The 27,065-nt window shown below is 41.9% G+C and overlaps 1 protein-coding gene across 1 annotated transcript; it reads right to left on the bottom strand.

The window, feature by feature from the left end:
- LOC143490881 (adhesion G protein-coupled receptor E3-like) lies at nucleotides 1–27,065 on the bottom strand. Its single transcript, XM_076989422.1, has 12 exons — nucleotides 27,037–27,065; nucleotides 24,719–24,784; nucleotides 24,424–24,604; nucleotides 23,698–23,814; nucleotides 17,882–18,063; nucleotides 11,176–11,343; nucleotides 10,743–10,946; nucleotides 10,292–10,524; nucleotides 10,124–10,190; nucleotides 9,934–10,027; nucleotides 9,752–9,843; nucleotides 1–1,314 (listed from the first exon to the last, which is right to left on the bottom strand). Exons 3-12 carry the CDS (start codon nucleotides 24,581–24,583, stop codon nucleotides 1,228–1,230), a joined length of 1,404 nt encoding a protein of 467 aa, XP_076845537.1. The 5' UTR covers nucleotides 24,584–24,604; nucleotides 24,719–24,784; nucleotides 27,037–27,065; the 3' UTR covers nucleotides 1–1,227.

Raw genomic sequence — 27,065 nt, 5'->3', positions numbered from 1 at the left:
CCCTAGCAGAAGGCAGGGGTCAGCTCTGGGAGGAGGTAGGTCCAGGAGGTGAAGTAGCCACGCCTCGGGGAGGTAACCTGCACACACGCACACACTAAGGACGACAAAGGAGTCGTAGCTCCTCGTCCGCACACCCTTGGGGCTCTCTGGCTAAACGCCGGTTAGGGCGTGAGGGCCCTGTGACCGACTGGGGCGTGGTTATGTGTTGTTAACGGCCCGGTCGGTCCAGGGTCCCGCCCGGGGAGGTGAGCTGAGTAATGTTTTATGTGTTTTGTGTTTCAGCTCGTGGACTGCAGGAGGTGTGTCCCTGCCTGTCCTTGCCTTCCTGCCCCTTCGTGTTGTTGTGCAGCCGCTGTGTGCCACACACCCAGTGGAGGGGAGTGCGGCTTGGTGGGGGGGTCTGTCACGGTGAGGCGGCCCCCTACCGGCCGCCTCCGTCCACAGCGGCTGTGTTGTTGTTGTTTTGTGACGTCGTGTACGCCCCTCAGGTGGGCGGAGCCCGTGATCCGTTCCCACCTGATGGTCGTTTGTCTGTCTATATATGTCTTGTCTTTGTACCAGTTGACCGCTGGTCATTATATCCTTAATTTGGATCTATTGCACGGGTTTTAGGTTTGCACACTTTATATTAAACCACCCTTTTTCCCTGAGACTTGGCGTGATCACTTCCTTTTTGTTGCTCACACCTGCCCGTCACAGTATATGGTTATTTAACGAGCTCCAGAACACACCATTCATAAACAAACATACAAATTTTATAAATTCAAAAAGTTGCGATTACTAATTTATAATGCCACCTGAACATAGTGTTTTAGAACATAAAATCTGACCTGTTTTCTTCAAACTTTATTTGTTTGGTAATCTGTTTACAAATATTCTTTTGAACAAGATAATGAAATTATTGTAAAATTTTTATGTTGACTATCAAGTTTAGTGTGTCTTCCATACTTATGCTAATTATTTATTTGATTAGAATGTTGCACAAGTCATAGCATAAGATTAGCATTTGGTTTGCATCATGACAACAGCCTCTTCTGTTTTATGTAATAGATATAAATTGATAACTAAAATTTTGAATAATTATTGATGTAATATAGCCACAGCATCATACATACACATGAAAAGGAAAATGAAACATCATGCATTCAGACTGAAATCTGGGTTGATTATTTAAATGCAGTGGATATACATGGAAGAACTGACAAAGGTAACATAGTACAAGTCACATCACTTCCCTGAACTTTGTGACATCAACATACTATCAACTTTTTTCTTGAGCAACGATCGCCATATCCTTCTGTACTCTTGTCTCACCTGGAAATCACAAAGGTTAAAGGTTAAAAAGATATTGAGGTCAGTGATGGACAATATAAAGTAATGAAATTATATATATATATATATATATATATATATATATATATATATATATATATATATGTATGTATGTATGTACGTATATGTATTGTGGAAATTTGTTTTAAAGGACGTCGTTCCTTGAGGGGGAAGTTGGTTTAGCCAGGGTCGGAGCTTTACGTATAAGACTCATCAGGTGTACGGAGGGAGATCCCTCCTCGCTCATGATGTGAACACTATGACCACCACCTGTGCCTGCTAAGAGGACTGTGGTTAACTGCAGGCAACCGTTGGTATTACTAAAGAGTAATGCATTGAGTAGATCATATGTTGGAAGTGTGATCTGGTGAAAGCTTAACGACCCTCATTTTGAAGTGTAACTTGTCTGATTTGTCCAAAAATGTAGTGAGTTAATAAAACACAGTGCACAGTAATGCTGGACTACCTTTTTAGTATCATCCACCTCTATAATCCACATCCACCCCTACAGTCTTGCTACCCGCCCATGTGTAATTCCCGGGGTATTGCCCTTGACTGCCCTTACTACGATAAAGAACTACGTTGTTTTATGTCATTTTAGTCAAATTTGCTTTCATTCATCTAGCCTTTTAAAGTTGTTTTACTTGCATTTCACTCAGTTAAATTAAAGTTGGAGTATGGTATTTAAATCAGGATGGTGCCCCATTTTATAATTCATAATTATTAATCAATATATCCACAGTCCATCAGGTTCCACAGAGCTGGAGAGAAGCCCAATATTCAAGCAGGGGCCAGTTCAGGTTCAGTCCAGTTCAGTCCAGTACCACTGCCACAGATTGGCAGCTGGAAGTGGACCTGGGCAAGCAGCTAAAGATTCCAGCAAGAATAACATTGATTCGCCTCCGACCAGATATGCTCATTGTGTCTGATTCCACCAAGCAGTTGATCATTCTGGAACTGACAGTGCCCTGGGAAGAACGCATGGAGGAGGCAAATGAAAGGAAGCGTGCCAAGTACCAGGAGCTGGTGGAGGAGTGTAGGAGCAAAGGCTGGAGGACATACTGTGAACCTCTGGAGGTGGGATGCCGAGGATTTGCAGGGCGGTCCCTTTGTAAAGTCCTCACCATGCTGGGCCTCACCGGTGAGGCAAAGAGGAAAGCCATCAGGTCTGCAACTGAAGCTGCAGAAAGAGCCACAAGATGGCTTTGGATCAAGAGGGCTGATCCGTGGACGAATGCTGCTGGGACACAGACCGGAGTCTGATCAACTCCGGTCGGGTCGCCTGGGTGAGGGTGTCTGATGTTGAAAGACCCGAAACACCCAGTGACCCCAGGATACATCACTGATGATGTGTCCCAGCGCATCAGCAAGATGTATCTTTCACCTGTCAATCTGGCTTAGCCAGTGACACTCAGGAACAGACTGGGTGACAACCAGGGAGAGTCTGGTGACAACTGGAGAGACAGTTGACAGCTCGGAAAGACGGCAAACAGGGCAGGGAGTGTTAGCACCCCAACCTGTGTCTCCCATGAGGGAGGAACACAATTTCTGCTACGGATAAGCCTTCTGAGATATACCCCCAGGGGAGCCCGAGAGGGGGGAAGAATGAGAGCCAGTATCACACGGTATCGACATATGGCAATGGAAACTCAACTACGAATGTGCAATGCATCTGCAGAAGTGTGCAAGAACTTGCGTGGCCTCAAGATACATCTGGCCAGGATGAAATGTAGGGACCAGGGGAACTTATTGCAATGCACAGGATTTGATCCTGGTGAGATGCAGGAGGAGCTCGGCCAGGAAGCACCCCATAGTGCCCAGTCTCTCCAAGCAGTAGAGCCTCTAAACCCCTGCAAATCATTCCATCAGAAGCGGATCAAGTGGCCTTCAGCCATTAGCCGGGCAGTATGGGCACAGTTCGACACAGACGTAAGCCAGATCTTGGAAAACACCACGAAGGGAGAAGTGGACAGATGCCTTGAGACCATGACATCCATCATAGTCAGCTATGCAGCAGAGAGGTTTGGCCTCAGTGAGGGCAGGAACCCGAGGACCAAATTCACACTAAACCGTGATGCTGTTGAGATCCAAAAATTGCGGAAAGAACTGCAGATCCTTAAGAAGCAGTAAAAGATGGAAGGTAAAGAAGAACAACAACCCCTAGCAGACCTTAGAAACATTCTGAGGAAAAAGCTCATGATGCTGCGACGTGCAGAAGGGGACCGAAGGTGAAGAAAGGAGAGAGCAAGGAAGCGTGCTGCGTTCATCTCTAATCCCTTTATCTTCACCAAGAAACTGGGGATAAACAGAGTGGCAACCTTATGTGCTCAATGGCAGAGGTAAACATCTTTCTGCACAACACCCTCAGCGACCCAGAGAGGGAACAAGAGCTTGGACCACAGAGGTCCCTCATTAGCCTGCAGGCGCCAGCAGTGGAGTTTGTGATGAAGGAGCCCAGCTTGGCTGAGATACAGGAGGTTGTGAAGGGAGCCAGATCAGCATCAGCACCAGGCCCCAGCGATGTTTCATACACTGTGTATAAACGTTGTCCACAACTACAGCGATATTTGTGGAAGCTGTTGAGGGTGATCTGGCGCAGGGGACAAGTGGCAGGCCAATGGAGATGTGCAGAGGGTGTGTGGATCTCGAAGGAAGAGGACTCAAAGGACATCAGTCAGTTTAGGACGATTTCACTGTTAAGTGTCGAAGGCAAGATTTTCTTCAGCGTCTTGTCACGACGACTAACAGAGTTCCTTCTGAAGAACAGTTATATTGACACAACGGTTCAGAAGGGTGGGATTTCTGGAGTGCCTGGATGCCTGGAACATACAGGAGTGGTAACGCAACTCATCAGAGAGGCGCATGAAGGGAAAGGAGATTTGACCGTACTGTGGCTGGACCTAGCCAATGCGTATGGCTCCATACCTCACAAGCTTGTTGAGGTTACTCTCCTGCAACATCACGTTCCCACCAAAGTCATAGACCTTATCCTGGACTATTACAGCAATTTCAGGCTAAGAGTCACTGCTGTGTCGGGCACATCAGACTGGCATCGACTTGAAAAGGGCATCATAACGGGCTGCACAATCTTAGTCATCTTGTTCGCACTCGCCATGAACATGATCGTGAAGTCAGCAGAGGTGGAGTGCAGGGGACCCCTGACAAAATCTGGAGTACGTCAGCCCCCTATAAGAGCATTCATGGATGACCTAACTGTCACCACTACATCTGTCCCGGGCAGCAGATGGATTTTGCTAGGACTTGAGAAGCTCATCACATGGGCAAGGATGAGCTTTAAGCCAACAAAATCAAGATCTATGGTGCTCAAGAAAGGAAAGGTGACAGACAGGTACCGCTTCTCTCTGGCTGGAGCCACTATCCCATCCATTACAGAACAGCCAGTCAAGAGTCTTGGGAAGCTTTTTCATTGCAGCCTAAAAGACTCATCATCTATCCAGAGAACCAGCAAGGAGCTTGAGAGCTGGTTGAGATGTGTCAACAGATCTGGCTTGCCAGGGAGATTCAAGGCCTGGATGTACCAGCACTCCATCCTGCCTCGCATCCTGTGGCCTCTGCTAGTGTATGCAATACCTATTACAACTGTAGAGGCCATGGAGAGAAAGATCAGCAGCTACTTACGAAGATGGCTTGGCATACCCTGAAGCCTGAGCAGTGCTGCCTTGTATGGCAGTAGTAATATCTTGCAGCTTCCATTCAGGGGGCTCACTGAGGAGTTTATGGTGACCAGAACTCGAGAAGCTCTGCAGTACAGGGAATCTAGGGATGAGAAGGTGGCGTTAGCTGGCATCCAGGTGCGGACAGGCTGAAAATGGAGGGTGGACGAGGCTCTGGAAATGGCAGTCACGTCTGAGGCAGAAGGCGATGGTTGGGTCCATAGCATCAGGGCGTGCAGGTATTGGCTATTTCCCATCTATCAGGGTGGACAAGGCCCAGGGAAAACAGCGGCAACAGCTCATCCAGGAAGAAGTGAGGGCAGGCAAGGAGCCTGGACTAAACGGGAGAATGTTCTGCAAAGGAAGATCACCTGGTCCAACATTTGGAGAGCAGACTCCCTTAACATCAGGATCTTAGTCCAGGCGGTTGATGATGTCCTACCTAGTCCATCCAACCTCCATGTCTGGGGCAAAGTAGAGTCACCATCCTGCCCCCAGTGCCCAGGACGGGGATCCCTGGAACATCTCCTCAGTAGTTGCCCGAAAGCACTTGGAGAGGGGCATTATCGCTGGCGCCACGACCAGGTGCTAAAGGCGGTTGATGAGAGTATAGCCAAGGCCATTAAGAGCACCAAGGGACACTGCAAGCCCAAGTCCATCAGGTTTCACAGAGCTGGAGAGAAGCCCAATATTCAAGCAGGGGCCAGTTCAGGTCTCCTTACCACTGCCACAGATTGGCAGCTGGAAGTGGACCTGGGCAAACAGCTAAAGATTCCAGCAAGAATAACATCGATTCGCCTCCAACCAGATATGCTCATTGTGTCTGATTCCACCAAGCAGTTGATCATTCTGGAACTGACAGTGCCCTGGGAAGAACGCATGGAGGAGGCAAATGAAAGGAAGCGTGCCAAGTACCAGGAGCTGGTGGAGGAGTGTAGGAGCAAATGCTGGAGGACATACTGTGAACCTCTGGAGGTGGGATGCCGAGGATTTGCAGGGCGGTCCCTTTGTAAAGTCCTCACCATGCTGGGCCTCACCAGTGAGGCAAAGAGGAAAGCCATCAGGTCTGCAACTGAAGCTGCAGAAAGAGCCACAAGATGGCTTTGGATCAAGAGGGCTGATCCGTGGACGAATGCTGCTGGGACAGACCGGAGTCTGATCGATTCCGGTCGGGTCGCCTGGGCGAGGGTGTCTGATGTTGAAAGACCCGAAACACCCAGAGACCCCAGGATACATCACTGATGATGTATCCCAGCGCATCAGCAAGATATATCTTTCACCACACACAGAAAAAAAATGTTTTCATTATTTATTCAATAAAAGTAAAAAGTACAAAAGTATGTGAGCTTTTAGTTTGTAGCTTGTGGCACCTTGTTTTGCAGCCATTACTTCAACCAAATGTCTTCTGTAACTATGAAAAAGTGTCTCACACCTGCTTTTTGGGATTTTTGCCCGCTCCTCCTTGCAGATCTCAATCACCTGAGAGAGGTTAGAGGGACATCTGGCATGTACCCTAATACTCTAAATGTAAATGTACCGCCCACTTCAGATCTTGCCACAGTATTTCTATGGGATTGAAATCCAGACTTTGACTGGGCCAATCAAGAGTACAAATTCTCTTTCTCATAAGTCATTACTTGATAGTTTTGCTGGAATGCTGTGGGTCGTTGTCTTGTTGCATAATTCATTTCCATCACAGCTTCAACTGACTGATGGCATGTGGTTATGGTCAAGAATTTGTTCATATGCCTGGGAATTGATGGTTCCCTAGGCAATATGGAGTCATCCAGGTCTGGAGGCAGAAGAGTAGGCCCAGACTGTCACATTTCCACCAACTTGCTTCACTGATTGGAGGCTCTTCTCTTTATATCCATATCCATTTATCGTCCAAGTGCTCTCCGGCAAAGTTTAAATGAGCAACTTTGTTCTTTCTTGAGAGCAGAGAATTCATTCTAGCAGCTTTCCCATGAATGCAAAGTCATACCATTTTGTAGACTTGAAACTAGAAACTCATCCCTAATGACTCAACTCGACTCATCCAAAATAATTTGTGGATAACAATAAGTGAGTCCATTTTCCAGCCACTGTGTGCGAAAGTGATATTAAAATGCTATCTTTGTGTGTTTGTATCTATAATTCATTATTTTTGTTTCAGTGATTTGGAGCACAGTTCCTTTTCTTATCACAACGTCCATTGTGAGCAGGAATACAGAGAGAAGCATCAAATGTAAACAAACGAGGGTGGCATGGTTTTTATTTTTTTCTCCCTTTCTCCCTGTACAAAGTACAGTTACCAATACTTTCATTTCTATGCTCTCCTTATCAATCAGTATTCTGTTACTCGTCAATCCACGCAAGCTGTTTAGTATTTTTTCTTCTCTCCTTAACCATCCCCCTTCTCCTCCTCCATCCTCTCTTACTTCTAAGGATTTTGTCACCTTGATTGCAGCATTCCATCAGTCCTTTTTCACTGTGCCCACTCTTCCTACCAGTATTTCTAGCCCAACTACCTGGCTTGTTTCTCCCCTCTCTCCTCAAACAAGATCAATCAACTGCTGACATCCAGAAATCCAACTACATGGCTGCATGATCCAATTCCTTCCACTGTGTTCCAGAAAATTTCAAGAGATCTCCTTGCCTTTATTTGGGCCATCATCAGCAATTCCTTAGTTTCAGTACCTACTGTTTTCAAGACAGCCAGGATGGTACCACTCTTGAATATGTCAACACTTCGACTACAGACCTGTTGTCACATTGGGGTCCCCCCACCTGTTAATCTTGTCTTGGGTTGTAAGTTTAGCTCCTCCTGTCTGTGTTTTATTTCCTTGTTTTGGTATTCTTTTTGTTTTGGTATGACATTTCGGATGTCATACTCTTGTCATTTGAATCTCCGCCCTTTGTCATTGTGTTCAGCTGTATATAGTTTAGTTCTTTGTTTTGTTAGGTATTTATACCCTGTGCTTTGTCCTCACAATTGCTTGTCATTGAAAGTAACCTTGATTTACTTCTACCTGCCTGAATTTTCCTGGTGTGTGTGTAAGTTCTCATTCAGTTTGTTTAAGCATTTCTTGTATTAATAACTCTTCTGTGCCTGATTGCCTGCCTGTTATGACCATGGACTGTTTAAAGGACTCTGATTATGGATTTACCCACAATAACCCTTGCCGATCTCTGTGAATACGTTCCCCTCTTTCTCATTCAAAGTCCCAGGCATTAAACTTTTACCATCTCTCTTTCTGTAAAAACTGGGACGAGCAGACTCTGGATAAAATGTAATGTAAAAATGATGGATGATAATGTAGTTCCACAGTAAGCTTTTAAATATGGATAAATTTGTTATTTTATTACATTTTATTAAATATTTTACTTAATATGATAGAATATAGTAAATTAAAATTACGATAAATATAAAGGCATAATTTAGTAGGCTATAATTTTCATAATGAGGCATATATTTACAAAAGGTAAACATCTAACAACTACTGATAAACAGTAGACCAGGTTGCCAGGTTGGATTCTTGCTCTGGCTAGGTTCAGGGTTGTTATCCGTACATTTTGGTGCTCACTCTGTGGGTCAGCAACAGTCTAGATTAGGTGAATGACTAAATGACAGTTGAAAAGTGAAAGCTAGTTCTGCTCATTGGCAGTTTGAGGGAAATGCTCTGCATGTTCTCACTGCAAATGTAGGTACACATCATAGAGCGCCCGTGCTCTCACAGATGAGAAGACCCCAACAGTAAAGACAAGTGAAAGCCGTCATATTGCCTCCTACATCCCTTCTACATCCACCAGTTTGCTACCCTGATTTGCCTTACAGGTTTACTAACCACCGGCCACACACGTCTGTGTTGTTGTGAACTGACTTGTGTTTTTTGTAGTGTGTTGGTTTTGACAGCCCTGTTCTTGTTATTTGGTTTCTTCATTGTGGTAACATTTATTCTGTGTTGTATTTTGTGATTGTCGTCTAAGTCTTTATTTGTTGGTTTTGTCTTTTTGTTGGACACCTCTCAAGGTATTCTCTCGGAACATTTATCTAACACTGATTATGGATTTGTGCATAAATAATAAATATTAATAAATCACACTCTTCTCACATCTATCTACACCGAAAGAACTCTGTAAAACTCACATTTTCAGCCTCTTCAGTGTGAAGTTACTGTGTTTATGCCAAGGTATCCTGGGTAACTTATTCCTGTTTTGTCCCCCTTCTATAGACTCTAGACTGGATCTAGTCTAGAGTCTATAGATTATTTACATTTATGGCATTTGGCAGACTATTATTAGACTCTACTATTTTCTTTACTTGTTTACCACTGTTGAAGCTGGACTGTGTTTGACCCTCTGCTTGCCCCAGTTCCAGTGTGATCTGGCTGACTTTCATTTTTGCTTCATAGCTTTTGGAGTAGCATACTACATGTTTGGTACACTTTCCTTGAATATTCTTTCTATGAAATGTTACACAGGTCTGCATTGGGAGGATGAGATTGGGAGGATATGGTTCATGTTCACTGATTTTTTTTCTGCTTGTTAGCACTCTATTTTAGATCTTGTAATAGTCTTTCAGAATACTGATACAATGGCCTCTGATTTAGTTGCCTAAATGTGAAGATTGTAATTTCCTTTGCTGAATAAATAAACCACGTGGTAAATGCCTTAGTTCACTGAAGTGATTTAGCTATGGGATGACTTTTATAAAAGGTAACCTCAGGTAAGTGTTTGATTATTTTGGCTTGGTGTTTGCTTACCTCTTGGTTGAAGACACAGTGGACCAGGAAGATGAAGGTGCCCTGCTGGGAGTTGAGAATCAAGAAGAGGATCTCCACCACTTTACTTCTGTCTGTGAAGAAACCCAGTATCCAGGAGCAACCAATAATATAAAACTGAGCCAAAGCTTTAAGGATGACATTTCTTAAATAATGCTGATTACTCATAGGCTCTTTGACTTTCAAAAAGTCACTTTTTATTCGTTTCAAAGTTGAGGTTAAGATGAGTAGAATGATGAAGAACAGGATCAGGTTTGACTGCAGATAAAAGGAAATTGCAATAATTGTGATTAACTATAGGCTACTTATTGACAAAGCAATATTATTTCCCAAATCTAAGAGTGTTGAACTTACTGCAAGAATTAAACTAACAGGACCCAGGAAGCTCCAAATAAAGCCTTTGTCCATCTTAAGCCAGCATCTACAGAGAAACATGAATGAAGAAACCAGACTTGCCATTGACTCCAGTATATTCACATACATACTGCACACTTGAGCCACACTTGTCAGCTCTACACTCACTGTTCACTGCCATATCCTTCAGGGACAAGTCCAGCAGACACGCTAACCACAATCATGGGAATAAGGTATCCAATGATACTCAGACATTTCCAGTTTAGCACCTCCACATGCTTTGATCTGATCTTTGTTAGGTTCTTCACAACGATGAAAATCAGACCAGCATCAATGAACATCCACACAAAAGAGGAGAGAAAGAGGAAGTGTAGGATACCTGCTATTATTGCACAAGCCGCCTGGTGAGAAACATAGAAAGGAAAAAGAAAAGAAAGGAAAAGAAAATAATCTTCATGTATTCTAACATGACACATACCATTATTTAATTGTTTTATTCTTTAATCTAAATAATACTCATTATTTTACTAGTTAGATATCTGGTTATCATCACCTGTTGGGACCAAATAGAGTAAAACCTAAAAAAAAAGTAAAGATGTGTGTAGCTCTATAAACTGACCTGAATAGGTTGGAGATACTGCAGGAATTGTTGTGTGAGCAGGAAGAGGAGATGCGCTAGCAGCAGGCTTACACACAAGTTGATCTGAGCTACATTTGTCACTCTCATGTTTCGCAGGCAAAGGGCAAAGGTTAGTAGATTCAAACTAAGGAACACCAGTCCCACTGTCATAGCCACTGTGTTTAATAGCAACAGAGGGCTACTCTGCAAAGCAAAAGAACATTTCACATCTTTGACAGTTAGATACATTAATTAATTAGATTCATTCTTAAACATTTGGACTGATTTACTTTATATGACCAGTACAGTTTGATAGGAGGAATAGTGGGTTTAAGTGCATTTATTAGAAAAATTGTTTGTGGTTAAAGGTTATACTTGGGTAAAGTTTATAATGTTTTGTATCTACATGTAATTAATCTTTAATTGACCTTACATTGTCTCCCATTGAAGGATTGGTCAGCATTAAGAGAGCGAAGGTTGACGGGTGAACATAGGAGCACACACTGTAACTGGAGTGGGACTCAATAATTGTACAACCATCTACCGTCCATCCAGTTTCTTTCCATTCCACACAGATGAGAGCACTATTAGGGGCGACGTTCTAAGGACATAAGAAGGGTGGTGATTTATTTGTTTCTTGAGAACGTTGGAGTTCATAGCATGCACTGTTAAAAGGCAGTAGGTCTGTTTGTTGAGACTAGGGTTGCAACGGTATGAGATTTTCACGGTATGATAACCATCTCAGAAAATACCGCGGTATCACGGTTATCACGGTATCACAGTTTGTTACATATATTATTAAAAGATACACTGAACCTTAAAGAAATGACAACAAAAGTTTTTTTTTTTGTTCAGTTAACTATTTATTGTAGAAACAGAAAACTATTTATTGTAAAAACAGTGAGAGTACAGTTGGAGTGGTAGAGCCACGCGTACAAACACAGTAACATACCTAACACAAAATAATAACGCGCAAAACAAAATGCGTACAAAGGAAAAACTCGACTGTGACAACACGGGAGGAAAGCCAATACAAAACAACGCGGAATAACACGTAAAAAGAAAAATCAACCGTAAGAGATGGGAGAAAAAATAACAAAGAAAACTCAGAGAACATGAAAAACTCAATGCGTAAAACAAAACAGAACTAAGAATGCCAGGGGAAGTAACCACTTTCCTCCTGTGTTGGCATTTTGTTGGAGTCAACCTCACCACCACCACAGACATTTACACCTCCAGATGCAGGAGGAGGGCCGCCTGCATCATGAAGGACCCCACCCACCCAGCACGCTCAATTTTTGTCCCGCTCCCCTCAGGCAGGAGGCTGCGGAGCATTAAGTGCAGAACTTCCCATCTGAGGAACAGCTTCATCCCGGAAGCTGTCAGACTCTCAAACTCTAAATGAGAACCAGCACTCAATTGGTCTCTCTGACAATGTGCACTTTACACAAGGACACTTTACCCACAGTCACTTTAAAAAATAACTTGAAAGTACTCAGATTTATTTATTTGTTACAGATTTATTTTTACTTCACTTATTCTATTTTATTTTTATTTTACTTATTTCTTTCTATTCTATTAATTTTTTTTATTATATTGCTGCTATTGGGGTAAAAACTGGGACCCTGGATTCTTAATTTCATTCCACCTCATGTACCACATGTGATGTGAATGACAATAGTGTAGGGGTTTCACCTACTAATCCTTTAAAGTAGATATAATTTGTTTTACCTTAATTATTAATCAGTCTCATTAATTTAGAATCAGTCTCATATTCTAATTATACCAGAACCACAAGTTTAGTTATCAACTAAAGGTAATTAATGGTTTGGTATCTGAAGGATATAACTATGAATTCTTTGGAGGTTTTGCTAACAACCACTTTTGAATGACATCAACACAGACAATTTGGTGAAAATAAATGATACATTTATTTAAAACCAACAGAACAAAGAGTAATGGCGCTGGCTAAATAACTAAAAATTAATGTGGTGTGTGAGAATGGGGAAGACTACAAGTTGTCCATTAATCAGATAAATAAACGATGGTGGCATGCACAGCAAAGAGAACTTTGTATATACAAATCTTGATGAAGACTATCTAAACAAAGTTGAACACAAAACACTGAGAAGGTTTTAGTTAAACTTAGATAAGTCTGCAGTTCAAATAACTTTGCCCTTTGATAAACTATGCCCAGCGGTAAGAGTCTCACATGTTGAGGGTTTGGGGTAGTGTCGTCGTCCTCCCTGAATTAGGAGGGAATTTCCACCACAGGCACCTCGTTGATAAAGCGATGTCGTCCAGGTGTGCTGGGAATCGTCCTTCTAGATATGAAGTCCAGGAATGAGAGTCTCGTTCACGGTTTAACAGGGAATTGATCGCCTTTGTTTCAGTCCGTGTGGCCGTGTCAGCAAGTAGGATTGAAGTCGTTTGGTGAATCTGTTGTCGCGGTAACGTTGATCAGTATGTTGGTAGATTACACCGTAACTCGGGCTCGTTAATTAAGTAGTACGACTTTCAGCTGTTTGCTGTTAGTCGTATCAAAGGTTGTGTGCTCTCAATAAAGAAAACCGGTGAGAGAGAAATGGCGGAGCCTCTCTTTAATATGTCTAACTAGAGGTGTGCCAAAAAATCGATTCATATATCAAAAATCGATTCTCATTTACTACGATTCAGAATCGATTTTAAGTCGCGTTACGTAATTACAAAATTACGCGAGACTTTACGCAGCAGGTTCTGGGACACACTGCGGAAAGGTTTCAAGACAGATGGAGGAAAGAGATATTCAACCTGTTCCGTCTTCATTTAAGGCAAAAATATGGGTTCATTTTGGTATTTACGAATGCTAGGGAAGACCGAACTTGACACAATGTAGCTCGTGTGCAAGGCGTGTGTAACGCGGTGAGCACGGGAACGTACACACAGCGTGAAATAATATAGAGAAGGGTGGACACGAGTGCCGGCTCGCAAAAGCAATACGTTTGACACACGTCACATGTATTAGCGAGAGGGAAACGCGCACAGCGATCCAGAACGAACAAACAAAACAACACGGGAGACTCAAAGCGCAAGCGAATAGAAATCAAAACCGTGAGGGCATGGAGCAAATAGAAACAAAAAAACAACGCGCAAAATACAACGCGGGAAAACTAACAGTTAACCGTAGTGAGACGGGAGAAAGAAACAAAATAACAACAGTAACTAAAAAACAGCGCGGATATATGCAACGCGAAAACGAAACCAAGGACACCAGAAGAAGTAATTGGCAAAAAACACCGCAGCAAAATAAAACCCTTCACAAAAATAAAGGCAAAACGGATAGGAAGAAATGCAGGATTGGGAAAACTTGAGATGGGTCAGGAAGCGACGCAGGAGATAGATACTCGAATAAGTAAAGAGAAAGCATAACAGAGAGGTGGTGAGACACCTTCAAACGAGAAGCAACCACAGAGAAAGCAGAGACTGGCTGAGAACGTATGGTTACGCCACCTATAGTCTGGGACTGACTCTGGTGCCCCTAGCCACGGCTGGGGGAACAGCATCCGAGCCAGCCCTGACAGCTTGTAAAATGAAGCTCAAGAATTTTGGTAACAACAAAAAGCATTTTATTTTACCAAAGCACATTATTTTTGTTGATTAAATGTGAAAGACACTTTGTTTTCTGTATTTGTCATTCTGTCTTGCAAAGCAGACTGTAGTAGATCATGCAGATTTTATAGACTTAAGCAGAAATTTTTATAAATCAAATCGTTTTTTGAATCGAAAATCGTTTTGAATCGAAAATCGATTTTGAATTGAATTGTGGCCCCCAAAATCGGAATCGAATCGAATCGTGAGATAGTAAACGATTCCCACCCCTAGGTCTAACCTATGTGTCGGTCAAACCAGAGCGAGAGAAATTATGGCTGTTCAGGGTATTTAAACACCTGGACTGTAGACACACCCTTACTTCCATCAAAGCAAGCTTGTTTAATGTGTTGCCAGTGGTACTGCCACCTGCTGGTTTAGCATGGTACCTACAATAGTCTCCTTGAATCCTTGAACTGGCTGAGGCCAACACCCTGTCAAACAAAAAACCCTTCCCAAAGTCAAAATATAACTGTGTAATGAGTAGCCACTCTTTGGGTCTTCCTCCTCCGTGTTTTTCTTTGTACATGCATTCGTTCTTGGTTTTCCACGCCTTTCATCTAATTTGTTTCATCTGTTATTGCTTTCAAATGTGTTGCATTTATTCCCTTGTTGCCCTTCTATTTAGTCCTCTCGCTTTTCCTACAGTTTGTCTGTCAATGCGTCTTGGCCATGTACGTGTGTAAAGGACCTTTAATTGAGGCAAGAGGTTTCTGCTTTTTAAAAGAAAGTGACTCCTGAGTAGTGATGGGCACAGCAGTTGTTTTAGATGAACTGAATCATTAGAATCAGTTCACTAAAAAGAATCGTTCAAAAGATTTGTTCACCTAATTGTTCCGTGCTTGGCAGGACTCCGACCCACCTAACTGATACACGGCTGAACGGTTCATGTTTCAGTTTAGTTCACGGCCTTGGTGACCAGGAGACGAAAAATAGATATATAAAAAATATACAACTAAATGTTGGGTTTATTATAGGAAATATAAATTACATTACAAATACAGTAATCCCCCGTTTATCGCATTCTGGAGACTCCAGAACCACCCGCAATAACCGAAAAAAAGTAGAAACGGTATATTTATTTAAGTATTTATACACTATATTAAGGCTTTATAAACCCTCCCTACACCTTTACGTTACATAAACATTTCCCATCCCTTAATAACCATTTCCACACTGTTCTGTGCATGTGTGCTTATCCAGCGAGCAACCAGTCGTGTTGTTTACAATCTCATGTAGGCAAGTAGCGTCTCAGGCAAGATGCTGCTTCTCGTTTCCGTGGGGAAATATGCACTATTTACTGTAATTCGTACTATTTTATTTTTTATAACATTCCTTTATTGTTAGAATTAATACTTATTTAATACTTATATAATATATTTTTATACATTTTGAAATTTTTTCATGTAAAAAAATATATATCATAAAATAAATGTTTTTCCCACCGATTGGAATCCACAGACAACCGGCGAAAAAGCGAAGACCTGCAAATTATTTTTCCCCATTAATATCTTATAAAAATCTGTCACGGTACGGCAGGCCCCCTACTGGTTACCTCCGTCCACAGCGCCAGCTGTCCGGTTGTTGTGTTGTTGTGTTCGTCCCTCAGGTGGGCAAAGCCCGCGATCCGTCTCACCTGAGGGTATATATGTCTTGTCTTTGTACCAGTTGACCGCTGGTCATTATATCCTTCATTTGGATCATGTCACGGGTTTTTGGTTTGCGCACTTTTCTATTAAACCTTCCATTTTCCCTGAGACTTGGCGTGATCGCTTTCATTTTATTTCTCACCCTGCCCATCACAAAATCCGCAAAAGAGTGAATTTGCAAAAGCTGAAGCGCGAAGTGACACGGGATCACTAACATAATACAAAAAATAAGTATGAACTAACAACTTTGAGTGCAAAATAAATATTAAATTAAGAGCAAAATTAAGATAAAAACTGTACATTCAAATTAACGTCAACTTAAATGTGCAATCAAGTGTTCTTGTGGGTTATTCGTCTCTTTCCGCTACTACTGAGATTTTAACCCCTTGTGTGCAAAACCAAAGTAAGCTCTCTTTGCAAACATGTTAGTTTTTGCGAGTCTCAGACGTAACAAACTGATAGGAAGGATATAGCTGGGGAAAAACTTGATGGGCCAGGAAGCGGCGCAGGAGATAGGGATTCTAATAAGCAAAGACAAAAAGAGAAAGACCAAGAGAGAGGAAGGTGGCGAGACACCTTGTAACAGGCACATGATCAGAGAGTCTAGTCCTGACTCGGGAGCTCCCTCCTGTGGTGGCTGAAGGGGTGGCATCCCAGTCAGCCCTGACAGAACTAATGCTATTACCAAGTCTATTGGGACTGCAGACATGAGGCCGTATTCTGTTGTGAAAAACAAATGGTTTAAAAGTATGATTAAAGTGCTTGAGCCACTTTACAAAACCCCCTTGCGCGTACACAGTATGAAGATTTTTCTTTATGAACCTGAAAATACCAAAATTGTCAACGAATTATCCAAAAAATCTTCTGTCGACTTAACCACAGACAGCTGGACCTCCAGGGCAATAGAGAGCTACCTGACTGTGACTGCTCACTTCATCACAGTGGAGTGGGAGATGAGACGTTCAGTGCTAGAGACTGTAAATGTAATGTAAATGTGCCGTATTTTGTCAATTGTGATTTTTACACCGCAATCGAAATTTGTCCTCCGCTTTTAACCCATCTGTGCAGTTAGAACACACACACACACTCTAGTGATTACTAGGGGGCTGTGGATCACACGTGCCCAGAGCGGTGGGCAGCCCTAGCCCGGCGGCCGGGAAGCAGTTGGGGTTAGGTGCCTTGGTCAAGGGCACCTCAGTCATGGCCTCAGGTCTGGGAATCGAACCCACGATCCTCCAGTCACAAGACCAGTTCCCTACCACCAGGCCATGACTGCCCCAAGACTCACCCTCTATGATAGTCAAACAAGCATAAATCTACAGACACGCTCTTTCTATGATAGTTGCATGAGCATACATCTGGCGCAGGTACTGACAGGAGCAGTTGTGAAGTGGAAGCTAGAAATGTCCAATACAAATATCCCAGCCACCACAGATAATGGCAAAAACCAAGTAAATACAGTTATATAAGCTGGAATGGGGCCACGGATAGTTTGCTTTGCACTTTATTAATTTAGCATCACAGAGAGGAATCTTAGTGAACCAGATGGACTGCCTCCTTTGGAGCATCAGAAAACTCCACACAGAGCGGACCAGACCGAGAATCGAACCCAAACCACCTTGCTGTGAGGTGACAGTGCTAACCACCACATCATAGTAGCTAGTAGCTAATAGTAGTTAATGTACTACTATTGCTAATAATAATAACCAGTGGTTCTGCATGCTGCTATCACTTCAGCAATGTTACAATCACAAAAAGTGGTGTTTATATAAAACTGGTGTCTATAACGGTGTTTCAGGTTTTGATAATTCAAATGCATAAAAATAAAAAAATGAGGCATGAATTTTATGACATAAAACTCACTGTATTGTGACGCAGGGTGATGTTCACTGGTTCGGTGAACTGAGTGATGTTGGTTTTAGGGAGAGTAGCTGACACCACCGTGGATATGATGGTCTTCACTGTATTGTTACTTGTATTGAATAAGATGGAATTCAGCATGCTTGACATGTTGGTGTAGATCATGAAAGCCACAGCAGCTGATCCTGAAGTATGAAACATCAGTACATCAATTGAAATTATATAACTATGAGCAGAAATTCCTTCTTCAAACTGGCACTTAAATGCTGAATGTGATGATCAAATAGTTCCTTGAGTTCATGCAAAAGTGACAGAACTAGATTGCTGCACCTTTTATTTTCTACAGTCCTCAGTGACACAGCTACTGTATCCTCAAATGTTTCCACAGATGCTACATATATGAATGCTGTAACATAAAATAGGCCACTGTACATTACAGCTACTCTCAGACACATATACAGTTGTGATCAAATTTATTCAACCCCCAATGCTGCGAAGGGTTTTATGGAATTCAGTGCACATTTGTAATTGTGTTCATAATGAAATCTTACAAGGACTTGTTAAAGAACTAAATGCAACTAAGATAGCATCAATTTTTTTTGTCATAAAGTATTAAATGGCCTTTTTGTGATTTCTTCATTGACACAATTATTCAACCCCTTTACGACTACCACTCCTAAGAACAGAGGTTCATTCCAGTGTTTTCCATCAGGTATTGAAAACATCTGTGGATGTCAATGAGCAGCAATCAAGCATGATAAGCACCAATTAGGCAGATTTAAAAGGACTGTGATACTCAGCTCCTTCTAGACATCTACTGGTGTGTTTCCAAGCATGGTGAAGGCAAGAGAATGGTCCCAGAAGACAAGAGAAGAGGTTATTGCTCTTCACAAGAATGGCAATGGATATGAAAAGATTGCGAAGTTGTTAAATATTCCAAGAGACACTATCGGAAGTATCATTCGCAAGTTCAAGTTAAAGGGCACAGTGGAAACGTTACCTGGTCGTGGCAGAAAGAAGATCCTGACCGCGACTGCTGTGCGCTACCTGAAGCGTAATGTGGAGAAAAATCCCCGCGTGACTGCTAAGGAACTGAAAAAAGACCTGTCAGATGTGGGCACTGAAGTTTCAGCTCAGACAATAAGGCGCGCACTGCATAACGAAGACCTCCATGCCAGAACGCCCAGACGCACCCCCTTGCTGACTCCAAAGAACAAGAAAAGTCGACTGCAGTATGCCAAAAGTCATGTGGACAAGCCACAAAGGTTTTGGAACAGTGTACTGTGGTCAGATGAAACTAAATTAGAACTGTTTGGGACAATGGACCAGCACTATGTTTGGAGAAGGAAGAACCAGGCTTATGAACAAAAGAACACCTTGCCTACTGTGAAGCATGGCGGGGGGTCAATTATGCTTTGGGGCTGTTTTGCTTCTAATGGTACAGGAAAGCTTCAACGTGTGCAGGGTACCATGAATTATCTTCAGTACCAGGAGATCTTGGAGGAAAATGTGATGGAGTCAGTCACAAACCTGCGGCTTGGGAGACGTTGGACCTTCCAACAGGACAATGATCCGAAGCACACATCCAAGTCCACTAGAGCATGGTTGAACATGAAAGGCTGGAACATTCTAGAGTGGCCATCGCAATCACCAGACTTAAATCCAATAGAGAACCTCTGGTGGGACCTAAAGAAGGCAGTTGCAGTGCACAAGCCTAAGAATGTGACTGAACTGGAGGCTTTTGCCCATGAAGAATGGGCTAAGATACCCATAGGTCGCTGCAAGACACTTGTGTCAAGCTATGCTTCACGCTTGAAAGCTGTCATAACTGGAAAAGGATGTTGTACTAAGTACTAAAAAATAATGTCACTAGGGGGTTGAATAAAACTGATAATGATGTGAGCACAGTAAAGACATTTGTGGTTATTCCATCATAAATATTATGTTATGTTTGTCTAATTTATAAGTGCCTCTTTGATATAATTGTAAATAAGATGACTGAAATGATCAAAATCAATGTCAAACTGGCCAAAACACTTTATTTCAGTGGGGGTTGAATAAATTTGATCACAACTGTACAGTGGGGAAAATAAGTATTTAGTCAGTCACCAATTGTGTAAGTTCTCCCACTTAAAAAGATGAGAGAGGTCTGTAATTGACATCATAGGTAGACCTCAACTATGAGAGACAAAATGTGAAAAAAAAATTAAGAAAATCATTTTGTCTGACTTTTAAAGAATTTATTTGCAAATAATGGTGGAAAATAAGTATTTGGTCACCTACAAACAAGCAAGATTTCTGGCTGTCACAGACCTGTAACTTCTTTTTTAAGAGGCTCCTCTTTCCCCCACTCATTACCTGTATTAATGGCACCTATTTGAAGTCGTTAACAGTATAAAAGACACCTGCCCACAACCTCAAACAGTCACACTCCAAACTCCACTATGGTGAAGACGAAAGAGCTGTCGGAGGGCACCAGAAACCGAATTGTAGGCTGGGAAGACTGAATCTGCAATAGGCAAGCAGCTTGGTGTGAAGAAATCTACTGTGGGAGCAATAATCAGAAAATGGAAGACCTACAAGACTACTACTAATCTCCCTTGATCTGGGGCTCCACGCAAGATCTCAGCCCGTGGGGTCAAAATGATCTCAAGAACGGTGAGGAAAAATCCCAGAACCACAAGGGGGGATCTAGTGAATGACCTGCAGAAAGCTGGGACCAACGTTACACAGGCTACCATCAGCAACACACTACGACGTCAGGGACTCAGATCTTGCAGTGCCAGACGTGTCCCCCTGCTAAAGCCAGGCACGTCTGAAGTTTGCTAGAGAGCATTTGGATGTTCCAGAAGAGTATTGGGAGAATGTCATATGGTCAGATGAAACCAAAGTAGAACTATTTGGTAAAAACACAACTCGTCGTGTTTGGAGGACAGTGAATGCTGAGTTGCATTCAAAGAACACCATACCAACTGTGAAGCATGGGGGTGGCAACATCATGCTTTGGGGCTGTTTCTCTGCAAAGGGACCAGGACGACTGGTCCGTGTACATGAAAGAATGAATGGGGCCATGTATTGTGAGATTTTGGGTGCAAACCTCCTTCCATCAGCAAGGGCAATGAAGATGAAACATGAGGAGATCTGCATGGAGGAATGGGCAAACATACCAGCAACAGTGTGTGCCAACCTTGTGAAGACTTACAGAAAACGTTTGACCTCTGTCATTGCCAACAGAGGATATACAGTATTGAGATGAACTTTTGTTATTGACCAAATACTTATTTTCCACCATTATTTGCAAATAAATTCTTTAAAAGTCAGACAAAATGATTTTCTCAATTTTTTTTTCACATTTTGTCTCTCATAGTTGGGGTCTACCTATGATGTCAATTACCGGCCTCTCTCATCTTTTTAAGTGGGAGAACTTGCACAATTGGTGACTGACTAAATACTTATTTTCCCCACTGTATACAGTTGTGATCAAATTTATTCAACCCCCAATGCTGCGAAGGGTTTTATGGAATTCAGTGCACATTTGTAATTGTGTTCATAATGAAATCTTACAAGGACTTGTTAAAGAACTAAATGCAACTAAGATAGCATCAATTTTTTTTGTCATAAAGTATTAAATGGCCTTTTTGTGATTTCTTCATTGACACAATTATTCAACCCCTTTACGACTACCACTCCTAAGAACAGAGGTTCATTCCAGTGTTTTCCATCAGGTATTGAAAACATCTGTGGATGTCAACGAGCAGCAATCAAGCATGATAAGCACCAATTAGGCAGATTTTAAAGGACTGTGATACTCAGCTCCTTCTAGACATCTACTGGTGTGTTTCCAAGCATGGTGAAGGCAAGAGAATGGTCCCAGAAGACAAGAGAAGAGGTTATTGCTCTTCACAAGAATGGCAATGGATATAAAAAGATTGCGAAGTTGTTAAATATTCCAAGAGACACTATCGGAAGTATCATTCGCAAGTTCAAGTTAAAGGGCACAGTGGAAACGTTACCTGGTCGTGGCAGAAAGAAGATCCTGACCGCGACTGCTGTGCGCTACCTGAAGCGTAATGTGGAGAAAAATCCCCGCGTGACTGCTAAGGAAATGAAAAAAGACCTGTCAGATGTGGGCACTGAAGTTTCAGCTCAGACAATAAGGCGCGCACTGCATAACGAAGACCTCCATGCCAGAACGCCCAGACGCACCCCCTTGCTGACTCCAAAGAACAAGAAAAGTCGACTGCAGTATGCCAAAAGTCATGTGGACAAGCCACAAAGGTTTTGGGACAGTGTACTGTGGTCAGATGAAACTAAATTAGAACTGTTTGGGACAATGGACCAGCGCTATGTTTGGAGAAGGAAGAACCAGGCTTATGAACAAAAGAACACCTTGCCTACTGTGAAGCATGGCGGGGGGTCAATTATGCTTTGGGGCTGTTTTGCTTCTAATGGTACAGGAAAGCTTTAACGTGTGCAGGGTACCATGAATTCCCTTCAGTACCAGGAGATCTTGGAGGAAAATGTGATGGAGTCAGTCACAAACCTGCGGCTTGGGAGACGTTGGACCTTCCAACAGGACAATGATCCGAAGCACACATCCAAGTCCACTAGAGCATGGTTGAACATGAAAGGCTGGAACATTCTAGAGTGGCCATCGCAATCACCAGACTTAAATCCAATTGAGAACCTCTGGTGGGACCTAAAGAAGGCAGTTGCAGTGCGCAAGCCTAAGAATGTGACTGAACTGGAGGCTTTTGCCCATGAAGAATGGGCTAAGATACCCATAGGTCACTGCAAGACACTTGTGTCAAGCTATGCTTCACGCTTGAAAGCTGTCATAACTGGAAAAGGATGTTGTACTAAGTACTAAAAAATAATGTCACTAGGGGGTTGAATAAAACTGATAATGATGTGAGCACAGTAAAGACATTTGTGGTTATTCCATCATAAATATTATGTTATGTTTGTCTAATTTATAAGTGCCTCTTTGATATAATTGTAAATAAGATGACTGAAATGATCAAAATCAATGTCAAACTGGCCAAAACACTTTATTTCAGTGGGGGTTGAATAAATTTGATCACAACTGTATATGGCAAGCCTTTAGGCAAGGAAAAAACTATAAAAAACTATATATATAGAATGACTGCTAAATCTGAATATATGGAATGAAGTCTGAATATATGGAATGAAAGTCTGAATATGGTGCGAGTCACAAAATGGTGAGTCACAAAATGGTGCGAGTGCGTCGATGACATCAGGTTTCATTCCATATATTCAGACTTTCATTCCATATATTCAGACTTTCATTCCATATATTCAGGTTTTCATTCCATATATTCAGACTTTCATTCCATATATTCAGACTTTCATTCCATATATTCAGACTTTCATTCCATATATTCAGGTTTTCATTCCATATATTCAGGTTTTCATTCCATATATTCAGACTTTCATTCCATATATTCAGACTTTCGTTCCATATTCTCAGGTTTCATTCCATATATTCAGACTTAGCAGTCATTATATATATATATATATATATATATATATATATATATATATATATATATATATAGTTTTTTCCTGAACGGCTTGCCATAATATATATATATATATATATATATATATATATATATATATATATATATATATATATATATATATATATATATAATATATATATAGAGTATAGCCCTGAAGGGTAACTGAATAATGACTGGATCAACTGCCCCTCCTGTCCAGTCTGATGCTGACCCAACCCTGGTGGATGGAAGCCTCAGAAGTCTGGTGTAAAGGTGAAAGGATTACAATGGTACCATTATTTTTTTGTGAAATCTTGATAAGGTCGATTTCCATCCAAGCGTTGTTGCTTCGTTCAAGATGAATGACTTCATTTATGGAGGTGTTTGGTCCAACTGCAAAAACCTGGATATCTGACAAGACAATAAGTGTAATAACAAGACAATAATTGTAATCTAGCCCCATGTTCCATCAGTGCTGTAGATATTAGACATATTTTTACATATTACAGTAAGTAGGAGGGGTTAACCTTTACCATGCATATCTGGTGAAACTTTTAAAGCAATACCTAAAGTAATGTTTCTTCTGTTTTGATATGTCTACTGAAATAAACTTCAGTTTGGTTTTGGGATGGATTTCTCTTATATAAATATATGATATAAGTATATTTAATGCTTGGTTTATGTATGTTGAAGATCTTAAGTTGACTTCCAAAAGAAGCTTATGTTTTCAGTAATCTCGTCCTGGGTATAGTTGGCTACCGATGCAAGACTGCGCATTTGTTCTTGAATAATGGTTGAATAATTAAATGTGTTTTCAGTATACAGGGGTTTCTTGTGTTTATTTGTGGAAGGATGTTTCTATGTGGTTTGCGATTTAGATAACTAGAGAAGGCTTCAGTTGACACAATATAAAAGCAACTCTAGAACTGTAATCACTCAACAGCAATCCCAGAGAAAGCACTGTACCAAGCACCAAATAGTATCTGGAATGCTAAGTCACTTAATTGAATATATATTTACCTAAGCCATTGAGAGGGATGTACATGGAGTAGTTGGTTTCTGTTGTGTTCACCAGTGCAGATACCAGTTTAACTGTGACTTTCAGTATTGTGTTTCCATAGGTTATGAGAGCATCTGAATTATTAGTATACTGCAGGTTCTTTGTGATGTTGAACATCATATTGAGTTTTTGGCTCACAACCTGATCAGTAAGCAGAAGGGAAGATAAAGAACGTAAATGCACATCCATCCTGTGAACACAAGTATGACACTTCAAAGGTCACTTTCTTTCAGATTGTGCTTCCTCATTACCTACCTCCTTTGAGAGAGGTCCATCAGTGATATTCAGTAAAGTTTCTCCACATTTCACAGTGAAACTGACCTACAACAAGAAGTCAATTAAAAATCCATTTTTAAATTTTGTTAAGATTTCCTCTAAATATCTGATCATTAATGATATTAGTCAGTGATTCTCAACTGGTGGGTCATGACAAGGTAGGTGCAAGGTAGAAATACCGATATCTGAGTTGTAGGTTGTTACTGTATTTAGGATGCATTTTGTGTAATAGACCTTGTTTTATGGTCTTATGACCGTTTAATGTAACGGTAGGAGGAGGCAGGCACAACTTCTGACAAACAACGTTTATTTGGTGCACAACGCATAAAGTGCGGCGCAGATAGCGCAAGCACTCAACATAGAACACTCACAACGGCACGAGCTTTAGACAAAGATGAGCATGAGATATTGCGCGAACGCACATTAAATAGTTGAATAACACATACCCTCGTGATCACGAGACAAGGCACAGGTGAGACTAACGAACATGCTCACAAACAACCCACACCCACGGAACTACAAACATGGACATAACGGCATGCAGACAACATAGGGCCACGCCCACAAGGAGGGGTTCAGAGTTGTCAGCGTGACATTTAAAAGCTATTGAAATGTTTAAACAAAAACTGACCACCACAAAGAGATAAGTAGATGTCACGTATGGCCTCGCCCCCTCCCTTGGCTGTCACTCCGGGTTCCCTTGTGTCTGTGCCTGTTTATCCCGCCCCACTCGTTTGTCTCCGTGATTCCTTGTTTGTTATCACGCCCCCGTGTCATTGCCGTTACCTGTCCCTAGTTTAGTTCTTTGTATATAAGTCCCAGTATTTCCCCAGTCTAGTTATCCGTGGTTTTGTCTATCTATTGGTTTGTGCTTTATGCGTCGTTATCCTGTTCTTGTGAGTACTTCCCGTTTGCTGCCCTGTTGCCCTGTGTTATTTGTTCGTTTCAGTCGTCTGCGTTTTCCCGTGTTTCATTTCCTAGTGTTCAGTATGTCGCTAAGTGTTTTATGTTCGGACTCCCTATCGGACTTGACCAATACTTTTCTGTTTGACCCTGATTTCGGTCATCTCAGCAATTGTGTCCGTCCTCTCGCTCCGCTGTGCGAGCAGCGTTACAGTAGAACTACCCATTCAAGAGTAGTAGGTTGTTGTTTAAGATGCACTTAATATGTAACAACTTGTTTTATGGTCTTTTGAAGGATCATTTAAAAACTATTGAAATATTTTGCAGAAAAACAGAGTGTGCAGTGCTCTGGGGCCTTTACGACCGCCACTTTCGTCCATAAGGTAATTTGTAGATGTTGACAGTAGTACATTTAAAATAACATATCTAATTCTGAATACGGGAATATGCAAACATGAAACCAACTTTACTGCAGTTACAAGGAAGAGAAAGACATCAGGCATGTTGGACGGCAGAGATCCTAAATAACAGATGGCCTGATGTATGTTGCAATGCTTATTAGTTTGTATATTATTATGGTGCCTAGAAAAAGTTATTGGTGCCTGATTTTTTTCTTTTAGGGTTTGAGTAATTGAGCAATTTTTGTCTGGAGCCCTGCATGCAAACCATTCTTGTTGCCATGGTAAGCACAATTGTTAACCCTTTTAACTTGTTATAATATGTGTATTGTATAAAAGTAGGTCGCGACATAATGTAAATTGTGACGTGTGGCGGACAGCGACGGACGAGACAGGAATCCGGCTCTCATTCCACACGTAACGTTTATTAACACCAGGGGTGCAATTACTTACTTTCTGAGATGTATGCAAACATACTATTGGCGCCCCCCGAACGAAAGTTGTTGACGGGGGGCGAACGTAAGATGGACACAAATTAAGTATTATATCTTATCAATTTGGCACCCCCTCTAGTGCAGCGCCCCTATGCGTCGCATACGCTGCATTCCCCCTTTTTGCGCCACTGATTAACACAGAATTGCGCAGACGGCGCACGTATAACGAGAACACATAAAGTGACATGTAAGACTCAAATAACGACGAGCACAGGACACTTTGCGAGCGCACATTAAATAGACAAAAAACATAAACCCCAAGTGATGACGAGACGAGCCACAGGTGAGATGGATTAACACAAGACGTAACCGCACCCACAGAGATCTACAGACGCAGACGAGTAGACGCAGACAACGTAAACACATGCCCAATAGGGAGGGGTCGGGGACCGTAACGTGACATAAATGAGCAAGTGTGGGTTGAGAATCCCTGATATTAGTCATTGAGTAAGGACTGGTTATTGTCCCAATTATCTTTGTACATGTGTGAATTGTGAGACACCTGACATTCTGCAGACACTCTGGAATTCA

This window comes from Brachyhypopomus gauderio, unplaced genomic scaffold (genome assembly GCF_052324685.1).
Source record: "Brachyhypopomus gauderio isolate BG-103 unplaced genomic scaffold, BGAUD_0.2 sc67, whole genome shotgun sequence".
Taxonomy (NCBI): Eukaryota; Metazoa; Chordata; class Actinopteri; order Gymnotiformes; family Hypopomidae; genus Brachyhypopomus; species Brachyhypopomus gauderio.
The sequence above is the reverse complement of the archived record's forward strand: the minus strand, read 5'-3'. Positions and strand labels throughout refer to the sequence as shown.